Raw genomic sequence first — 22483 nt, 5'->3', positions numbered from 1 at the left:
GTAGGTAGGTGGTTGCACTGAACACAACAGGTAGGTTAATGCAGTATTGAGGTGGGTGCACTGAACACAACAGGTAGGTATATGCAGTGATGAGGTGGGTACATTGAATACAACAGGCAGGTATATGCAGTGATGGGTATTACAATGTGCACCTGTCACACACACAGGTAGTCACTGAATGTGCTGGGCCTGGATGTGGCACACACACAGTATGAATTATCAAGGCTGTCTATGCAACACAAGTGTCAGTGGGACACACAGAAAAAAAAAATCACAAGAACTAGATTAGCTCTCAAAAGAGCTGTTGTGGGGTGCTATTTTAGCAATAAGAATCAGCAAGGAGCAAGCTAAGAAGCTTACAAGAGCCTGACTAATCTTTCCCTATGAGAGTCTGCAGCAGCAGCTGTCCCTTCTCTATTTACTGCAGGCACATGAATGAGTAAAATGGCCAGCGATGCCTGCCTTTTATAGGGGGGGGGGGGGGGGGGGGGGAAAGTGACTCTAGGAGGGAGTGTAGCCTGATTGGCTACAATGTGCCTGCTGACTGTGATGTAGAGGGTCAAAGTTGACCTTAAATAAAAATACGTTGAGGCGCTGAATTTAACTAATTAAATCTACTCGGGCTGCAACAGTATTCAAGGGGTTTACTCTCATCCCCGCCTGGAAAATATGGAAAAAGATTTGTAGACACCGGCGCCCTAAATACTTTACAAATAAAGTACTTTAATAAAATGGCAATATAAAACACAATAAAATTACCAATTGGCGTAATGACATTTCATGCACACATACATACAGATCACAACTGCCATTCATTACCCATTAATCTCATTAATCTCCTCTGAAGGCAATCCACCTGTCTAACAATAGTGCACTATTGAGTCATTTGTAGGGAATTTTCATAAGATAAAATGAGCAGCATACTCTCATAGACGTTTTTGCTGCGCTTTTTAGATACTAAAGCAGCGTTTCACTTAAGCTCCAAATGCCTTTTTAATTTCAACAGAACCAGTGGCAACTGATGTAGATCTGCTAGTCCATAAGCACCTCCAACGGCAGAAACGCCCTCTCCAATCAACAAGTTCCCAAGCGCAATAGCCTCAACAGCCCAGTGACATCAGCTGGGTCTTTCCGTGTTTAAACAGATTCCGTATTGCACCTAATGTCCGCCACAGCGAGATTTCTCACATCAATAGTGGTTCCCTTTTTAGATCAGCACTTCAAAGCAAGATATTCATACTTTGCATATGGGATATAAATGACTCACGGAATTCCTGAATTGTCGGGAGTAGGCAGTAGTGTATCAAGAGTCCATACGGTCTTCTGCAAGGCAAAGAGTCCCGGCCGGTGACTCTCCAATGGATGTTTACAAATTGCATGTGCCAGATAGACCCAAGAGCATAATGGAGTTCCCGGCGCAGTCTGCCGGAAATTCAGGTGACGTCACCACAGGTATGTTGCCAATCCGCTTACTAGTTTCGGTGGGTCCGCCCACCTTCTTCAGAGCTGGCTCTCATTGGGTCTCTCGCTCTTTTAACCATCTGCCTCAACTCCGCCCTCTGATTCCGTTCCCTCCCACATTCCAGTCTCTCCGCTCTCTCTTCCATTGACTTAATCAAAAGCAAATAGTTCCACGTCAAAGTTCAAACCACGTGGAGCCAAACAGTCCAGCGTATATATCCAACTTGTCTCAGTTCTGGACATTTTTTTAATAAAATCTCCTCCTCTCCAATCTTTTATTACTTTCTGGATAGCAAAGAAACTAAAAGTCTGCAGACTACTCCCATGGTGGTCTATAAAATGTTTACTCAATGGATGCTTGGTGCTTTTCTTCTTAATATTATTTACATGTTCCCCAATTCTCTCCAATAACTTCCGCTTCGTTCTCCCTACATACTGTTTCCGACAGCCACATTCTATAATATAAATAACGCCAGTCGTATTGCAATCCATTTTATCAATAATATTGAATTCTTCTCCTGTAACATAAGACTTAAATTTCTCCACCGATGCTGTATGTTTAGTGTCTCTGCAAGATTTACAGAAACTACACCTCTTAAAGGACCCATTACCCTTTGTTTTAATCCTTCGTTGCGGTACTGTGGGTGCAATCATTGTCTTAATGTTGGGGGCCTTCTTAAAGACAAATCTCGGTCTGTCCTCAAGGATCCCATTCAAAGTTTTGTCCTGCTGTAGGATATGCCAATATTTCTCTACTGATTTCTTAATAAACTTAGACTGCTGATTATATTGTAGTTTAATACACACAGGTGGAACTCGAACGCTCTTCTCTTTCACTACTAGAAGATCTTCTCTAACATAATTTTTCACTAACTTTGCTGTCTCTTCCAGCTCATCTATATCATAATTCTTCTCAATGAATCGTTTTTTAATAACTTCTACCTGATTTTCATAATCTGACACTTCCGTGCAGTTCCTCCTAATTCGTGTGAACTGATTTTTTGGAATATTAGTAAGCCATTTCAATAAATGGCAGCTGTCCTTCAGTATATAGCTGTTAGTGTCGACCTTCTTCAAACTGAAGAAGTTCAGGAGGATTGGGATAGAATGTTTAAATCCTTTTCCATGCAGGTTCTAGATTTTATAAGAGAGGTAAGAAAAATGCAGGTGATGAGCAGGAGTGAGGAGGTTAGGAATCTATATGGTAAATTGGAACCACATTTAGAAAATGATACATTTAAAGAAAGACTGGAGTATCCAGGGGAGGTTAATAAGATTAGAAGAAGATATTATGCATAGGAAAATGAAGAAGTTTACAAGGGATGAGGTGATGTATGACGATATGCCATGATTCTTGGGAGCAGATAGAGAGGAAGTAGGTGATTGTGAGGAGGAATGTCTTGAATTAGAGGAACCCGCAGAAGTACTAAAGGTAGGGAAGGGGGAACTGAGGAGGGTGGAGGGGTCATCTTTAGCAGATGTTGAAGTGGTCAGTCAAATGAAGGGGGAGGAGGTTGGGGGGGAGGGGGGAGGGTTATTAGGACAGAGAGAGGAAGAGATTAGGGAGGAGGTTAGTCCCCCACATGGAGAAAGAGAGGAGGTCAGTCCCCAATCTGTAGAATTAGAGGAAGTTAGGTCACTTGAAGTGATAGAAAATCATAGGGTGAGTTGTATAGAGGAAGCACCATCGAGGGCCCCAATACCAATTGAAGTTGAGGTGAGTGTCCAGATTCCTACACACAATAGGTTCTCCCCTTTGGATAGGCGGCCAGATTTCCCCAGACCCTCAGTAAATTTTTTTGACCATAGGATTGAACTGGACCACAGACCTGTTGAGAATAATATGAAGAAGCTAGAAAGAATGAAATTAAGATCACATATTAGTAGAACTAAAAACCAGAACCCGCCTGATCCACAGAATCAGAACCCTATATATAAAAATCAGGATTATCAATACAAAAATCAGAATCCCCAAAAGAAACATCAGTATAGGAACCCGAGGGGTTCCATACCTAAACCAGAAAATAAGATTACGAATCATTTTTTATACAGAAGAAAAGAAGGAGGCCCAGATGTAGGGGGAGTAGAGGTAGAGGACTCAGTAAGAAAAAAGAAGTAATGGAGTTGGCTATTGGTCCAAAGGAAGTCAATGGGGGGATATTTAATTTGAGTAGTAGAGCACTCGAGCCAGCAGAGGTAGCACTTTTGAAGAAAGGATTGAAATTTGCCCCTTCTAATAAACTAAATAAAATAGACACCTTTGTTGGTATCAAGAAATACATGAGACAGCTTTGTCTAAAAAAGTATTTTGTAAAAAAACCGCCCACACAGGAAATAGAGAAGGATCCCTTTGTGCACATTGATCTTAAAGAAAAATCTAAATTTAATCCTAAGCATGAAATGAGCGACTCTATGTTAACTTTTGAAACAATGGTTCTGAATGATGTTAGGAAGATGAGGATTAATAAAGGTTCTAACCTAAAAAGAGACGAGAAGGAAGCTATAAGAACATTACGAGAGGACACTAAAATTATTATCCGGCCAGCTGATAAGGGGGGAGGGGTGGTGATACAAGATGTAGAGGAATATAATAATGAAGCACTACGACAGTTAGCAGATAGGACCACTTATGAGAGTTTAAAGAAGGATCCCTGCTTAGGATATCAGAAAGAACTAAAAGTACTGGTGGAGAAAGGGAAGGAGAAAGGGATCTTATCTGAAAAAGAGTATCAATATATAGTGCAGTCACACCCCCGACTGCCTGTATATTATCATCTCCCGAAGATACACAAGAAGATTTTTGACCCTCCCGGGAGACCGATTATTTCCGGGATTGGGTCTCTTACATCCAATTTGTCAGAATACGTAGATAGTTATCTACAGGAAGCTGTGGTTCAGACTGATTCCTATGTGAGGGATACTGGGCATATCTTGCGGATTTTGGAGGATTTTGAATGGAAGGAGGGTTATCTGTTGTGTGTAGCAGACATCAGTTCATTGTATACTGTGATTAAACATGATATGGGGGTGAAAGCAGTCAGGCATTTTTTGACGAAGCTGACCAAGATCCCAGGCGATCAAATAGATTTCATTTTGGAGGCCATTATGTTCATTTTATCTCACAATTATTTCAGTTATGAATCTGAGTATTACCTACAGAAGATTGGGACCGCCATGGGGACGAGGTTCGCTCCGGGGTTTGCTAATTTATTTGTAGCTTATTGGGAGGAGGTGATATTGGGGGGATTGGAGGGCCCCGGAGCGGACCTCGTCCTATGGAAGCGTTTCATTGATGATACATTGTTTATTTGGAAAGGAGGGGAGGAAAGTTTGAAAGAATTCATATGTTGGCTGAATACAATTAACGAGTATAATTTGACATTTGTATGTGAGTATAGTACTAGTGAAGTAAATTATCTGGATTTGAATATTTTTGTGGAGGAGGGGAAGGTGAAAACTAAGACCTTTTTTAAGAAGGTCGACACTAACAGCTATATACTGAAGGACAGTTGCCATTTATTGAAATGGCTTACTAATATTCCAAAAAATCAGTTCACACGAATTAGGAGGAACTGCACGGAAGTGTCAGATTATGAAAATCAGGTAGAAGTTATTAAAAAACGATTCATTGAGAAGAATTATGATATAGATGAGCTGGAAGAGACAGCAAAGTTAGTGAAAAATTATGTTAGAGAAGATCTTCTAGTAGTGAAAGAGAAGAGCGTTAGAGTTCCACCTGTGTGTATTAATCTACAATATAATCAGCAGTCTAAGTTTATTAAGAAATCAGTAGAGAAATATTGGCATATCCTACAGCAGGACAAAACTTTGAATGGGATCCTTGATGACAGACCGAGATTTGTCTTTAAGAAGGCCCCCAACATTAAGACAATGATTGCACCCACAGTACCGCAACGAAGGATTAAAACAAAGGGTAATGGGTCCTTTAAGAGGTGTAGTTTCTGTAAATCTTGCAGAGACACTAAACATACAGCACCGGTGGAGAAATTTAAGTCTTATGTGTGACGCCGTCGATATGACATATCGAATGCGTCATGGAGTTACCAACGCTAGTTCTTCGCAAACCAACCAAACGGACAGTTTTTGGTTTAAATACACTTTTTTTTCCCTTCACCAAAGGGCTGGAGAAATCTTTTCATGGTCAGTTAATTAGCCTCCTGTTGAAAAGATTCTCTGCCAGCCCAGGGACCCCCAACCAGGCAGAAAGAGGGAAATCTCACACCTCCACTGCCTAACCCCGACTTGGTGGCTCCTCAGCTCCGTACATGAAAAGAGCAGCCACAGGAGGTCCTGCTAACATCCTGCAGAAGCCACTTAGAGACTACAGCTGGCTTTCTCAATGACCTTAGGAAAACCTGCTGTGACCTCAGGAATCCCAATATTCATATGTTCTCCATATTTCCTTCATAATTCCTGACATAGCAGATCTCCCTGCCCATGAAATCTGCACAGGTTATGGGATTCCACAGGGCGCTGGTTCTGACAGGTTTACGGACCAATCGGACTGCCAGATCTAGCGTAAGATTGTTTTAAAATAACCCTCTAATACCCCAGGGGTCTGATTCCCCAAGTTTGGTATCAACGTTCTTGATAAATTCTGACAAACCTAAAAATGTTATTAGATTTAACCTAACTTGTACGGTTTGCAGATGAGCACCCTTATCATGATTCAGGTAAATTTTTGTCTCTATGAGAGGGGCAGAGATCTCCTATTCCCAAAGAGGTGTGTGATCCACGCCCCCTAACCCCTCCTTGCTGGAGTGGGGGCTATAACCAGACAGAGCCCAGAAAGCTCTAAATCCTTTACCTTCAATCTGATGCCTAGTAACATCCTGGCAGCCCGCAGGGACACGGGCCAACTTCCATCTTTGAACTTTCTAACAAAGGCCTGTTGTGCAACCGCCATTTTGGGACTTTCGCCAAAGACTTGCGATTGCCGCATGGACTACCAATAACGGTATTTGAACTGTATATAATCAGACATTCTGTTTCTCTTCCTCTCTTCTCTCTGTCCAATCAATCTGTTCTAAAATAAGCTGTGTGTATGTAGTTTAGAAATAAACTAACGATTTTATCGTTCAGTTGTGTGCCTTTTCTGGTCATCTGATTGCTGCTATAACGAATCTGCCCTCTGAAGAGTCAGTCATACTATCGCATTGTTTTATGATTTGCTTATGATTGTTGATTTGCTAGCTAGGTTGTAAATAACCGTTTCTTCCTTCTAGGATTAGCTAGTACCAGATTTCCTGTGCGAAATCGATAACTTTCGTTCCTCGGTTGTAAATACAATTCGAGATTGCATCATATAGGGACCCAGCAACCTTTCTTTAACGTCACATTGCTCACAGTCTTTAAGCCGTCGGAAGTGACTATTCCCTGAACGGTGACTTGAGCGTGTTGAACGTGATTGGGCTGGCTACCGTATTATGATAGCGGGAGTCTCTTTCCTCCCTGAACTTGAGAGAGTGGTGGCAGTTTACTTTATTTACCCGATTTCCAGCGCGAAATCGATATTTTTAGTTTACCGATTGTATATACAATCAGAATTGTACATGTATGGGCACTTCCAACCAATCTTAACCGTTTACTACGCACACAGTGAATTTGCCTCCAGCAGTCTCTAGTGCATGAGACCTGCATGGCAACAGTGGCCTAGTAATACGGGATTGGTGGATGTTTGTCCCATTACATATTGTCGGCAGCTGCGCGACCAATCTTTATTGTCAGTCTGTTCACCGTACTTCCTGCGTATGCTAACGGGAGCAGATTAGACGGGATTGGCACGCTCTGTCGCCCTTTTCTTTCTTCCCTCTGACGATCCAGCAACCGGTCTCGTTGTCCGTCTGCGCCCGTACTTCCTGCGTACGCTAACGGGAGCAGATCTCGACGGGATCGCGGGGCTGGATTGTCACATTATGTTACAGGAGAAGAATTCAATATTATTGATAAAATGGATTGCAATACGACTGGCGTTATTTATATTATAGAATGTGGCTGTCGGAAACAGTATGTAGGGAGAACGAAGCGGAAGTTATTGGAGAGAATTGGGGAACATGTAAATAATATTAAGAAGAAAAGCAACAAGCATCCATTGAGTAAACATTTTATAGACCACCATGGGAGTAGTCTGCAGACTTTTAGTTTCTTTGCTATCCAGAAAGTAATAAAAGATTGGAGAGGAGGAGATTTTATTAAAAAAATGTCCAGAACTGAGACAAGTTGGATATATACGCTGGACTGTTTGGCTCCACGTGGTTTGAACTTTGACGTGGCTTTTGATTAAGTCAATGGAAGAGAGAGCGGAGAGACTGGAATGTGGGAGGGAACGGAATCAGAGGGCGGAGTTGAGGCAGATGGTTAAAAGAGCGAGAGACCCAATAAGAGCCAGCTCTGAAGAAGGTGGGCGGACCCACCGAAACTAGTAAGCGGATTGGCAACATACCTGTGGTGACGTCACCTGAATTTCCGGCAGACTGCGCCGGGAACTCCGTTATGCTCTTGGGTCTATCTGGCACATGCAATTTGTAAACATCCATTGGAGAGTCACCGGCCGGGACTCTTTGCCTTGCAGAAGACCGTATGGACTCTTGATACACCACTGCCTACTCCCGACAATTCAGGAATTCCGTGAGTCATTTATATCCCATATGCAAAGTATGAATATCTTGCTTTGAAGTGCTGATCTAAAAAGGGAACCACTATTGATGTGAGAAATCCCGCTGTGGCGGACATTAGGTGCAATACGCAATCTTTTTAAACACGGAAAGACCCAGCTGATGTCACTGGGCTGTTGAGGCTATTGCGCTTGGGAACTTGTTGATTGGAGAGGGCGTTTCTGCCGTTGGAGGTGCTTATGGACTGGCAGATCTACATCAGTTGCCACTGGTTCTGTTGAAATTAAAAAGGCATTTGGAGCTCAAGTGAAACGCTGCTTTAGTATCTAAAAAGCGCAGCAAAAACGTCTATGAGAGTATGCTGCTCATTTTATCTTATGAAAATTCCCTACAAATGACTCAATAGTGCACTATTGTTAGACAGGTGGATTGCCTTCAGAGGAGATTAATGAGATTAATGGGTAATGAATGGCAGTTGTGATCTGTATGTATGTGTGCATGAAATGTCATTACGCCAATTGGTAATTTTATTGTGTTTTATATTGCCATTTTATTAAAGTACTTTATTTGTAAAGTATTTAGGGCGCCGGTGTCTACAAATCTTTTTCCAAAGTTGACCTTAACTTATTTTGGTTCCTGGACGTAGAAACTACGTCCAGGAACCATGCGCGCTCCCGCGGCCGATCTCGCACGCGCACTCCCGGCCCGCGGTTCGTTAGCCAGGCAATCAGTGAATAGGGATATGGAGCCCGATCACTGATTCCTCTCCCCCGCTGAAAAAGCGACAGCTTCTCTCGGAAGCTGCGCCTTTTCTGGCTGTTACCTCCTCCATGCGTCGCTCTAGAGTGACTTCAAGTAAACAAACTCATGGCCCCCATCTTGTGGCCAAAAAGTAATACTACAACTAAAAGTAAAAAAAAAAAAAACCACCACACATTTACATTATAAACATATTGTTTACCTCCCACCCTTCCAAAACTACCCAAATAAAATGTTTAATATAAAAAAACAAAACATTACAATAAAAACAAACAAACATGTAAATATTTACCTAAGGGTCTAAACTTTTTAAATATCAATGTAAAGATGAAATATTTCTATATTTTTATTATTTTAAACTTGTAAATAGTGATAGATGCAAAACGGAAAAAATGCACCTTTATTTCCAAATAAAATATTGTCGCCATACATTGCGATAGGGACATAATTTTAACGGTGTAATAACTGGGACATATGGGCAAATACAATATGTGAGTTTTAATTATGGAGGCATGTATTATTTTAAAACTATAATGGGTGAAAACTGAGAAATCAATTTTTTCCGTTTTTTTCTTATTCTTCCTGTTAAAATGAATTTACAGTAAAGTGGCTCTTAGCAAAATGTACTCCCCAAAGAAAGCCTAATTGGTGGCGGAAAAAACAAGATATAGATCAGTTCATTGTGATAAGTAGTGATAAAGTTATAGGCTAATGAATGGGAGGTGAACATTTCTCAAGTGAAAACAACGGAACGCGAATGGGTTAACCTCCTTAGCAGTAACCCTGTGCTGGACACGGGGTAACCCGCCACGGAGGATTCCTCAGGCCCTGCTGGGCCGATTTGCATAATTTTTTTTTCAAACTCGCAGCTAGCACTTTGCTAGCTGCGTGTTTGGTCTGATCACCGCCGCGCAGCTACTCGCCGCGTTACAGGGCCCCCCCGCATACCGCTTGCGCAGCCTGGTCAATCGCCACCAGGCTGCGCTATGGGGTGGATCGGGACTCCCTGTGACATCATGACGTCACTCCGTTCGTCGCCATGGCGACGGGGGAAGCCCTCAAGAAAATTCCGTTCAGAATGGGATTTCCTTATGGGCAAGCGGCGCTAGGCTAGCTACATGCTTAAAAAAAAAAAGTTTAAAAAACCCTCCCACGGCCACGCAGCCGTGGGAATTATACCGCCAAGGAGGTTAATGGTGCATTGAGGGGGCAAACCGAAGTTCCGGAAAAGTTTGCGGTTCTCCGCGATTGCACACCCCCGGAAGTTCACCGGGAACCATGCGCCGCCGGGCCATCTCTAGTTAAGATATTTGGAGGATGCAACCCGCCTCCCCCCATTGTTTGCCATGGGCACGGTTTTCCCTTCTCTGGCTGCAACCTTCCTTTTCAGGGACTCAGAGTCCTGAGCCAAGAAGAATACTACTCCAAAGATTTCCATAATCCTGATGCATCCTCATAAATGTTGGATACATGACACTTTAACCACTTCAGCCCGAGATCCAATTTTCACATATAGGCACTGCTCCCATTCATTCCCCAATAACTTTATTTCTCCTCATCACAGCTAAATGATCTATATATACAGGGGCGTAGCAATAGGGGGTGCAGCGGTAGCGACCGCATCGGGGCCCTTGGGCCAGAGGGGCCCCGAAGGGCCCTCCCTCAACTACAGTATTAGCTCTCTATTGGTCCTGTGCTCATAATAATCACTTCTATATATACATTGAGTAGTGGTAAACATTAACAAGCTCTTCTCCATCCCCTTCTTGCACCTCTGACACTGTAGTTGCCATTGGCAGGTTTTGGTGCGCCGTATCAATTGTTATGTATAGAGTGCCTGGGGGGCCCCATTGTAAAACTTGCATCGGGGCCCACAGCTCCTTAGCTACGCCACTGTATATATAGTTTTTTTCAGGACAAATTTGGCTTTTAGTGTGTTAATTTTGTTTAGTAATCACCTTATTTTCTATGCATTTTAAAAGAGAAATAAGGGGAAAAAATGAAAAAAACAATTTCTCCATTTACATCCATTATAGCTTTACATTAAAAAGTGCTGACTATAAGTTAAACCCACTAATTTTATTTGCTCATCCATCCTGGTTATTGCAACATTTAGATTATGTTTCTAGCACAATGTATGGTAACAATATTGTATTTGGAAATAAAGGTGTCTTTTTTCTGTTTTTTGCTTCCTCGTTGTACACTATCGATGATTACAAGGCCTTATTTTGAAAAATAATAGTAATATACCCTCATGGCATACATGCGCCTCAACCCTAAAACTCTTTAAACTCTATTCTACTACTTATCACGGTTAAAATGATACCACATATGTTTCTTGTAGTGTTGCTAAAACTTTCCCAATCTTGATCATAATTCTGAAAATGACTTTATATGTTTGATGAAGTTCAGAACAGAACACGAATTGTAGGCACAGTGGATTGCGGGAGGCAGCAGTTAATTTACCCTTGACACTGCCCTCCAGCTCTCAATACCTCTTTCTATACAGCTGGAAAACACTAAGGAAGGAAGCGCAGAGGCGCCGTCAAGGGTTACTACCCCCCCACCGTCCCACTACGATCCGATGTGCCTGAAATTCTTGTTCCGTTCCACATCATATGGAACAGTGTTCCAATACAGAACACTCATCCTTAGCTCTCATAGTATGTGGCAAAATTGGCCAATTATAATTGGATGTATGTATGCATCCTAATGTATGCTGTGACAGAGGATGTCCTGTAGAAACTGCAAGGTTCCCCACGCTGAACCAGGAGAATATTGCCAGAGTGTTGTAGTGTAATGCAGTACCTACCCCAGTGGCCACAAGTGTCCCCACACTGCCCTAGAGCACCACAATACTGGGCAATGTGGTTCATATTTGAAACCACAGGAATATATACTTAGCCGACTCATGTGGTGGAGACATAGGTAAGGCAAGGGGTGTGTGTATGTGGGGGGATGACTCATTGGTTGTACACAAATAGGAATATGTTCTGACAGAGCACCTCCTCCGATTATCACAAGCATCCTCACACTGCACCAGGAGACCAGGTCTTGGCCAGAAACCCACTGAGAGCGATTTTTGAAAGCTTTTGCTAATGTAATGCTATGGGTGTGATCCCAATTGAGCGATGTGATTTTATAAAAATCCCCCATAGCATTGCATTAGCAAGAACTTTTTCAAATGGGTTTCTGGCCTTATACTGCAATGTGGTACACAGTGCAGGCCATAGGAGACTGTACCGTGCCAGCTCATAGGGCTGCACACTTGCAAGCTACAATGCTTTATAACACAAGGACTATCTCTTGACAGAATAAAATACACAAACACACGGCGGGTAACCAAGAGATGTCTTTAATGGAGAAATGTATTGCAGGACTGTAAAAACAGTAGTTACATCTGTACACGTGGCAGCTGCCACAACATGACCATGGTCCCTGCAATGCATAGTACAAGAATGGTGGCATACAGATAAAATAAAAATCTTTGGGTTGATTAACAAATGACACACAACACCTATCTGGCATCTCCCCTTCACTCTCTCCATTGAAAAAAAAAAAAAAGCTGTATTTAACTGCTTAAAGAGCTAGTCAGACAAAACTTTCAGGATAAACCATGCCTTCCAGGCAGTGAGTTTTACAAATAAGTAGAGCATCGGCTTTGAAATGGCCAGAAAGAGGGAATAGCATTAGGTGCACAAATCCCAGTGATAAAGGGTGGGGGGGTAAGCTGTAGTCTTGTTGATGGTTAACAGATCTTACTGCTTCTAGCAGTCACTATTGGGAGCCATGTTACATTCACTAAACTGTTGTATTAGAACAGCAATCCTTGGCAGCTAGAGAATTAGTCCCCTGTCACAGAGGAGGCTGAAAGTACGATACACTCTATAGTAAACCTCTGGCTGTAGTAAACCCTGTCCCCAGAAAATGCACCTGTATAAATAAGCAAAGCTCTGCCCATTTAAAAAAAAAAAAATGAAACAACTACCCTTCAAAAACAAACAACCCTGCTTATTTGACGGTGTAAGGCAAAATGGCTAATCATGTTTAAAAATAGGTTTTGCATTAACCGGTCCTGCTTGCTGTCTTCACCTGAAGCTTCTGGGTAACATTTTATGTGTTCCCATTGCAGAATAGAAGCCTCATGAATGTTTGTTTTTCCAGATACAACTGTCTCCTACTGGTACCCCACACAAATAAATGAGAGAAAAAAATAAAGGAGGGAAAAAAAGAAAAATAAGATTTGCTGCTGAGCATCAAGAATACTTCAAAAAATAGTTTTTTCATGCTAGCCATCAGGAGTTGTTGTACTGGTGATTTTAATTATATATTTTTCTGTCAATTAAGTATTTAAGGAAACCTGAAATATGAGGGATATGGAGGGGACAAGTTGGGTCACGTTTCAACAATACCAGTTCCCTGGCTTTCTGTTGCACCTCTGCCTTTAAAGAGAATCTGTAACGTTAAAACGTCCCCTGGGGGGTACTCACCTCGGATGGGGAAAGCCTCAGGATCCTAATAAGGCTTCCCACGCCGTCTACCGTCCCTCGGGGGTCTCGCTGTAGCCCTCCGTACAGCGGTGACGTAATATTTACCTTTGCAGGCTCCTGCGCAGGCGCTCTGGCTGCTTTCGTTCCGAAGGAGGCGGAAATACCCGATCTCAGTCGGGTCCGCTCTACTGCGCAGGCGCAAATCTCCGGCGCCTGCGCAGTAGAGCGGACCCGACTGAGATCGGGTATTTCCGCCTCCTTCGGAGCGAAAGCAGCCACAGCGCCCCCGCTGGAGCCTGCAAAGGTAAATATTGAATTGAACAGTCGGCACGGTCGCCGGCTGTTCGGAGGGCTGCAGCGAGACCTCCGTGGGACAGAGGACGGCGTGGGAAGCCTCATTAGGATCCTGAGGCTTCCCCCACCCGAGGTGAGTACCCCCCAGGGGATCTTTTTGTCGTTACAGAGTCTCTTTAAGGCTTGGTTCACATTAGGCTGTTTTCAGCCTACGTTCCGCTCCGATGAGCGGAACACAGCAGCCGCAGCAATGCTTTCCTTATGGGGAAGTTCACATTGCTACGTTGCGTTCCGCTCATTGGAGTGGACGTTCCCGCTCCGCTCATGGAGCGGAACGCAAGCGTACGGGCGGATGCGTCCTAATGTGAACCCGGCCTAATACTTTTAGCCTCACACCTTGAACAAGCATGCAGATCAAATGCTTCTGACAAAAATCTGACAAGATTAGCCACATGCTTGTTTCAGGTGTGTGATTCATAAGCTTACTGCAGCCAGAAAGTCCAGCAGAACTGTTACAGAAATAAACATGGCAGCCTCCATATCCCTCTTGTTACACTTGTCCTTTAAGTGTGCAAGAAAATGCAGCAGCAACAGAACAAAGTCATATTAGCTTGGGGTTCAGGGACAGAACCCGCTCTAATGACTATTCGTATATGTGTCGTGAGAGAAACATGAAGGCTGCAAGTTTAGCTCTCCATTAAAAGAAAACAAAGGTTTGCTTCTTGGGGTTTTTTCTGGTCCTCTTCCACATCACTTGCCTGGAAAGGGTATTAATATACAGGTGCTAACAGTTTCCTCCAGCTTTCCTAAATTACTATTTGTCCTAGATGTGTCACACTTAGGGCCTGTTTCCATTACACGCAGATTGGATGCAGAAAAACTGACTCCAATGAATACCTATGGGTCTGTTTATACTAAACGCGATTTTTCAGACGCAGATTTTCCCATAGGCATTGCCAGTTTTTCTGCATGCAATCTGTGTGTAGTAGAAACAGGCCCTGAGAGGATGATTTAGGCCACAATCACAGTGGGGCATTACAGTGCTGTTACCAGAGGCACTATGACTCACAGAATTGGACTGCAAATTGTAAGTATATGGGATGTTTATAGTGCATCTAGTAGGATGCGATCCAATGGGCTTTGGTATCCCAACACAGAATATGCAGAGCGTTACCCCATAACACATGCGTTAAAGCGGACCTGAACTAAGAACTCCTCCTCTGCTCTAAAAGATATGCAACAACATAACCTTAAAAGAAAAAAAAACCTGCAATAAACCTGCAGTGTGTCTACCTCCTGGTTTCATGTAAGCAGAGAAAGGGCTGAACTCCTGCGTTGACATATTAGCTGTCTGCCGAAACTGCCCAAGTTCTGAGCGGACCTAGCTGAGAGCGCAAATAACACTTGTGATTACTTGAAGATGAGGGGTATTTAGACAGGCACTTCTCTCTAAACACACATTCAGTGGATTTGTTTGTGTTTTCCTTGTGTCCTGTGCAATAGTTCAGGTCCACTTAAACAGTGGCAGTAAAGCATACTTTTCATTGACTGTATGCAAAGCAATGAGTGCATAACGTGCAATGCAACTTTTCCCCTCCGTGGCGTTCCTGTTATTACAGTGAAAGCAACACAGCTCCCCACCATGAACTTAGCCTTGTTAATGCTGAAGAACAGTGGAGACCATGAGTGATCAAACCTGAACTGGATTGTTAAAAGAACTAACGAGTGGCACAAAAACTTTTATGAGAGTATTGCCAAACTGTTCATTTTAACATTTGCAATCATACAACTTCTAATTAGCTAGCCTTTCATACACCCCACTACATTCCGTTAGGAACAAACTGAAATGTGCAATCTACTATCACCTTATGGTTAACCATAAACCAATGCAAAGTGGCACACCATTAACTGTAATATGTGGACTGCTAGACAAAGAGGTTGGCAGCCACCAATTTGAGCATACATATGATGTAGTGCAGTAAACCAGTAAAGTTCAGCAACGATACGTTTTATTTGAAAACTACGTCAGAGCTAAAAAATGTTTCAGGGCCACACAGGATCTATCTCAATCAAGGCATAAAGGTGCAGTAGTGTATACCATGAAGAAGGGGAAAACTTGGTGGCCACAAAACAGTTGTCAGCTTTGATACAGTTTAACATTGATTAAGAAAAAAAAAAAAAAAAAAAAAGCTGGTATACTTACCACTGATTACGTTTTCTGGGTTGCTTAACCTCCCTGGTGGTACGCAGTTTCAGATGCTGCATCCGCGGGAGGATTTTTTAAAAATAAAATTTGATCTAATTGCTTAAGCTAGCACTTTGCTAGCTAACACTGGCCCCCAAATCCCCCGGCACCGCTCTGATCCCCCCGTTCACCGCCAGCAATATTTACCCGTCCGCAACCCCGCAAGAGCCGCATCTTCACCATTTAGTTTCAGTCGTTGCTATGGCGACGATCGGACATGACATCATCAACCCGTTATGCGCAGTCCTGATCCTCCCCATAGCGAAGCCTGAAGCTGATTGGAAGGCTGAGCCAACGCGGAATCCCTGGGGGGGTACGTATAACGGCGGCGATCGGGGTGAGCAGAGGGACTTGGGGGGGCATCATTAGCTAGCAAAGTGCTAGCTTAAGCAGTTAGTTCAAATTTCATTTAAAAAAAAAAAAAAAAACTCCGGGGGCCATGTGATCCTCTCTGGCAGCTAACCCAAGCGTAGGTCAGGCTTACCGCCAGGGAGGTTAAAGTGTAACCATTGGGCATAAAATCAAATATCAATTCTTTATTTTTATCTGGTAAACAAGTAATAAGGATACTAACCAGGCAATCCAAAAGTTAAAATCACTATCACTTTTCTTGTTGATAAATGATCATTCCCCAGTTTACCTGACTTATTTGGTACACACTTAATTTGGTACACAAAAAGGAAGTTGCAGGGCATGCTGGGTTGTCCCTTTTGCCTCTCTACTTCCCCTCAGACTTAACTAATGCAGCCCGATCGGCTGAAGCCTCTTTCCCTCCTGTTTTCCCCTCCCACACCTATGACCCTCTCTGATTGGCCAATATTTCGGAGATAAAGGAGAGTAAGGGAGGAAATTACATCAGAATTTGCTTCAAAATAACCAGAGTTAGAATGGGAAATGCTAAGAATGATTTTCTCATTTTTACTGTAGAAAAAAAATATCACTAAAATCAAAATGCGGACAGTGCAATACGTATGTTATGTAAGTAGAGCAAGTATTTATCTACTTATATACGTGGTTTCTTTTTTCTGAGACAGTATGGCTGACAGCTCCTCTTTAAAGAGGCACTGTGGTGATATATACAGTACAATATGGTTATAGTAAACTCAGTCCTCACCGTGCACCTGTATGATTATAAAATGTATGACCAATCCTGACATACTATTAGGCCAGGTGAGATCCCCTGAAAGTTACTATAAGGACATTTTTACTATAGTAGAACGCAGTAAATTATTCAGGATACCCACTTATATTTTTTTTTTCTGATTTTAGAATCAGAAACACTTCCTATATACATTTAGTGCTGTAAATTATAGTTATCCCTGCCCTCCCAGTGATGCTTAATCTAGGCTGATTAGCTATGTGGAATTTCCCTCCTCCTGAAAATAATCGAGGAGACCAAGTATATTTATCCTTGCTTTGGAACTCTCCGTGAACAAACATTTCACAGAGCTGCACTCGCCAGTGCTAAAGATGTCACCAACTGTGATAAATTTCAGAAAGTAAGCCAGGGTGAGCAAATACTGACTAAATAATATGTAAAAATATTTTTAAAAGTAAACAATTTTATTTAGTTATTTTCAGTACAGTTCCTCTTAAGTTATCCAGCATTCCCAAACATTATTAACTCAGCTCCAAATATTACAGTTGTGAAACAAGTACTTTGAAAGGGAGGTCACCAATGTTTCCTTCCTGACTGGTATACAGCAGCACTTCAGATGGAGAGAAGACATGTATAACAGGAGTTCTGATGGGCAAGCTACCATCTTTCTTTCTTTCCAAACACTTCTTGCATGGCTGTCATACTGACTGACTAGAATATTGTTTGAGTTCCTGAACTAGAATAAGTATGGCGATTGGGCTTTCTGACTTGTTGACTTGCATATTTGTTGCAGATATTACAGATGCAGGTGCTATACCTAGACCAGAAACTCCAACTTGCAAAAAAGTATAGACAGTTTTTGCAGCTTTAGGTCTGCACCAGACGTATAACACGCAAGAGTCCGCAAAGCAGTTCTATAGTAGTGTGGCTTGCATGTGGCGGAACTCATGGAGAATGGGCAAATGTACTTATAAAAGTGTGTGTACATACTTTTTACATTTTAGTTTTTGTAAAGGTGGTTCTTTAAAAGGGACCCTGAGCAGAGTACTAAAAATCAATCACTTACCTGGGGCTTCCTCCAGCCTCCCATAGCCCGTGAGGTCCCTCAGCGTCCTTCGGGTCCATGCCATCGTCCCGCTGGCAGCCCCGTTAGTGCGATGGCTTTGGCCAAAGTTGCCCACAACAGCGCATGTGAGGCCCTGCCACACACTTCCGTGTGCATCTCAAAAGACTGAATATGCGCAGGAGGCCTAAGGCGGCGCACGACCCTTACGGAAGCGTGGCTTGGCCATGCATGTGCAGTTGCGGATGACTTCTGCAAAAGTCGCCGCACTTATGTGGCCACCAGCGGGACCTCGCAGCTATGGGGGGCTGGAGGAAGCCCCAAGTGCGTGCCGATTTTGATTTTAAAGGTTAACTATACTTACAAACATATCTAGTTCTTTTATTCCTCTTATCTTAATAGTAAATGCCATATTTCAGGCTATTTTATTATACAATTAAATGTAAAGGTACCCATACACCTGACGATTATAGGCAGATTCAACAAAGACAAAATGTATCTCTAATCAAATCTGATTAGAAATATATTTGATTTTTGTTGATTCTGCCCATTCACTACAGGTCGATTCCCGTCCGACTTCAGCATGAAATCTTCAGGGAATCGGCTGAGTCTGCACTGCCGCTGCCCCCAATGTATAACGTAAAACTCCCACCCCTCAGTGTGTGTGCATTGTACATTAGCTGTCCTGTAGCAACCTCCACGCTGTGTCCGTAATCCTCCGATCGGCTCTCCATACACGCCACTGGCACATAGCGTCTGCCGTCAGACACTATGCGCCGATGTCAGACACTATGCGCCAGTGACGTGTATGGAGAGCCACCCAGGTTACGGACACCGCACGGAGGCTGCTACAGGACAGGTAACGTATAAATGCACACACCGGGCACATTTATACATAGCGACGGGGGTTTTGTGGTCTCGTTCCGGAAATCGCCGCCGTACCGCCACACACCCGACCAACCAACTTCAGCCCAACATCTTAATCGAATTGGATGGTTGATCGGCCACCAAGTCGCCTGATGTATGGCCACACCTTAAAGGTGCTCATACTTCAGAAGATGTATAGGCCGATCAACCAAGAATCATATCTCTCTCTGATCAGCACAGGCCGATCCTCAATCACTTTCTGCATGGAATCTCTCAGGAATCGGCCTTGTGGTGCCGCATCCATTGCCCCCCCCCCCCCCATTGTAAAATGTTCCTGCCCCTGGTGCAGTATACTTCACCCATCTGTGTCTGCCGCTGAATCCGCCTTTATACATGCGCCCCATGTGGTTGCCGGCGTATACATGGGTGCATGTGACGCCACACACGCATCTACGTTACACCAGCAACAACGTGGGGTATGACGACGGAGCCAGCAGTAGACATAAACAGGCAACGTATACTGCACCAGGTGAGAGGAAAATTACATGAGGTGGGACAGTGCCAGGGGTTCCGTCGCGTTCGTCCAAAAAGGCAGTGCGTGTGTATTTAGACTTATGCCCATGGAAACACAGAATGCCGTTCGTATCGGCGGTCGTTCGTAAGTCAGGGAAATATATATATGCTCCTGCAATTTTCATTACTTTGCTGACCTCCTTGCCTTTTGCATGTGATCAGAAAAGGACTGACTGCATCAAATCGCGTAATATAAAAAAAAGTCCACAGGACATTTGTCAGTTGGTTTTTTTTAACCGCTATCCAAGTCTCCATTTGGGGAGATTATAACTCACTTTCTGATCTCAGGAGAGGACACTTTTTGAAGTGGGTACACAGACAACAGAAAACAGGTAGTTGTAATACTTTTTCACACTCTTTAAAACAGCGTTTGTACTTCACCATGCATTCTTATCAGAGATGTTTCACCTCATTTTATGTTCACTCCCTGTTAGCAGGGCAGGAAGCAAGCAAAGATCGTTCTGGCTGGAAGAGGCTTTAACCCTCCCACACGCCATCCTAAGCTAAAAAGGGGACATTTTGGCTGGTGATCCAGAGTTTATGACTAGCTCTTTAATGTAAAACATAAGAAGCAAGCACTTTGGTGTCCAACAGCTGAGGACCAAATGTTTATTAATGAAATATTGTGGCACCCAATGCATCTTGACACATCTCTGAGTTTCTAAGTACTGTTAATTGGTCAGTGCAGACATACATGATCCTTCAGCTGAAACAGAACCACATGTTGTGTCCTATCTGCTAACTGCAGCACTATCAACAGAATACAGAACTGCTTTCTCCCCAAGCAGAAAAAAGAACCACACAAAGAACAGCTGAACAGTTACATTATCCAGTCCCTGAGGAGCAGCCGGGGCTGACTGTCTCTTCTCGGGAGGGGAGAAAAATATCATCAGGAAATAACAGCAAACCAAACATTCTGAGGTGCGTTACCCAGAATACACAGATACGTTCAAGAGTTAACTGTTTATCCGAGACATCAGCTTCAAGCTGCAACAAAGAAAAGTCTCCATGGTAATGGACAAATCAGAAATTAGGAGAGAAAAAAAAACCCACAGGATATGAGCCGAAGACTTGAGCATCCCAGCAGAGGAGCGGCCCGCAGGTTTGAGAATATTTCTATTGTTCTGGTTTTGATTGGTGAGCAATGCCAGATTGCTCCAGTCAGCCTGAGTAGCCCAGCACCGGCAAGTGGGTAAAGGAAACGGTGTTAACAGGAAGGAATGCAATAAAGTCTTGATGGCTGGGAGAGGTTACAGGAAGAGGAGCCGGCTTCTGGGTGAGAGGAGCACTTGAATGGTAACTCAAGGTCTGTCGGTGGCTGCACGGCAGCTGAGCTGGGTAACTTCAATCATCATTGGGCACCTGAAGAGCAGAATATACCATAACCTGGTTACTCTCTTGCCGTTTCCCTGCAGAAACAAAACAGTTCCCATTTTACCTGTCCGTGGGGCATAATCACAAAGTGTGTTGGGAGGGGAAATTGAGGAAGAAGAGGCAACCCCAGTGCTGTCTGAAGGACAGCAGTTCATCTGTACACTGTGGTCCAAAAGGATCTGATTCTACATCATGGAGCCAGAGCATGTCATTTACAGATAGAGCCCTGGACCTAAAGGACAGCTGCTGCAATCACCAGACAGTTGAGCCTTTTTCTGACGTCATTTTTTTTAAATATGTTTTCAGTGTATTTAAAGTAAACCTGTGCTGTCCTTTTTCTTTCTCTAAACGATACTTGTCAAACTCCAGCCCGCGGGCCAAATCTGGCCCTCAGAGCCATTAAATTTGGCCCTCAAGTGGTTTCCCCACCTTGCAATATGTTTGGCCCACTCTAGACCACCTGGTAAGCTATATTGGAGGTGAAGCCCTAAATCACCAGGGAAGCCATATGAGGAAGTTAGGGGAAAGCACTATCCAAACAGCTTGCACGAGTCCTATTGGACACATTGCAAGCCTCACAACAAGCACATTTTCTCCTTCAAGCCGGAAGGAGGAAGTGCACGGTGGTGGGGCATGCAACATGCAAGCTGTTTGGAGCGCAGGGAGGACCACGAACATATGGGTAACTAACCCCTTCAGATCCAGCCGCACACCTGAGGCAATTAAGCTTCATTAAATTCCCCAATTCGAGTCCTTAGGGACTTCTAACAACTCGTGAGCCCATGCCTGGTTGTGACACCACTACTTAAAAAACATCTCAGTAAGGAGTTCAAGGCAAGACTCCCTAACACTGCAGGGTGGCCTCTTGAGCGCGTCCCAGTGGCTGCAGCTCTTGAGCGCTTTGAGTCCGACAGGAGAAAAGCGCTATACAAATGTTCAGATTATTATTATTAGATTATCTCTAGATCCAACTGAACTCGACAACTACTGCCCTGTGTCACTTCTCCCATTTGCATCCTAATTTCTGGAACGCCATGTATATGCTGAATTAAGCCATTATTTAGTTGCCAACTCCCTGCTTGATCAATTCCAGTCTAGCTTTCACTAACCACTCTACAGAAACAGCCCTTACTAAAGTGGCCAATGATCTTATTGATAAATCCAAAGGCCATTATTGCATACTCATCCTTCTCAATCAGACATCAGCATTTTATACCGTTGACCACACCCTACAGATACTTTCATCTATAGGTATAAAGAGCCTCGCTCTCTCCTGAACATCTTTCCATCTCTCTGGAAGATCTTTCACAGTCTCTTACTCGTATCAGATCTCATCTAGTCATCCTTTATCTGTGGGGGTACCTCAAGGCTCTGTCCTTGGCCCACTCTTTTCCATCTACATGCACGGTCTTGGCAATTTAATCAACTCATTTGGGTTTCAATACCACTCATATGCAGACAATACACAATTGTACCTCTTGGCCCCAGACCTTAAAGAGGACCTCCATACAAAAAAAAAAAAACCTGTCAGCGCTGCTGTAATGGAAAGTTATGTTTACTTCCGGAGTCTTTTCCCACAAAGCCGCCAAGAAGACCCCACATCACTACACTTCCGCGGCCTGG

At 43.4% G+C, this 22483-nt stretch overlaps 1 protein-coding gene across 3 annotated transcripts in view; it reads right to left on the bottom strand.

The window, feature by feature from the left end:
- APH1A (aph-1 homolog A, gamma-secretase subunit) overlaps positions 1 to 22483 on the bottom strand; it is a 75462-nt gene that overhangs the window by 16258 nt on the left and 36721 nt on the right. The window contains exon 7 of one of the 3 annotated variants that reach the window (XM_068253521.1): positions 20063 to 20895. The exons of 1 other annotated variant lie outside the window; for it this stretch is intronic. In XM_068253521.1, the coding sequence (XP_068109622.1) occupies positions 20831 to 20895 (65 nt within the window). In that variant the 3' untranslated portion in view covers positions 20063 to 20830. Of the gene's footprint in view, positions 1 to 20062; positions 20896 to 22483 lie in introns of those variants that run through there. One more of the 3 variants, XM_068253523.1, reaches the window with a different exon arrangement.

The sequence above is a fragment of the Hyperolius riggenbachi genome, chromosome 9, assembly GCF_040937935.1.
Source record: "Hyperolius riggenbachi isolate aHypRig1 chromosome 9, aHypRig1.pri, whole genome shotgun sequence".
NCBI classification, from domain to species: Eukaryota; Metazoa; Chordata; class Amphibia; order Anura; family Hyperoliidae; genus Hyperolius; species Hyperolius riggenbachi.
This window is presented reverse-complemented; position numbering and strand designations above follow the sequence as displayed.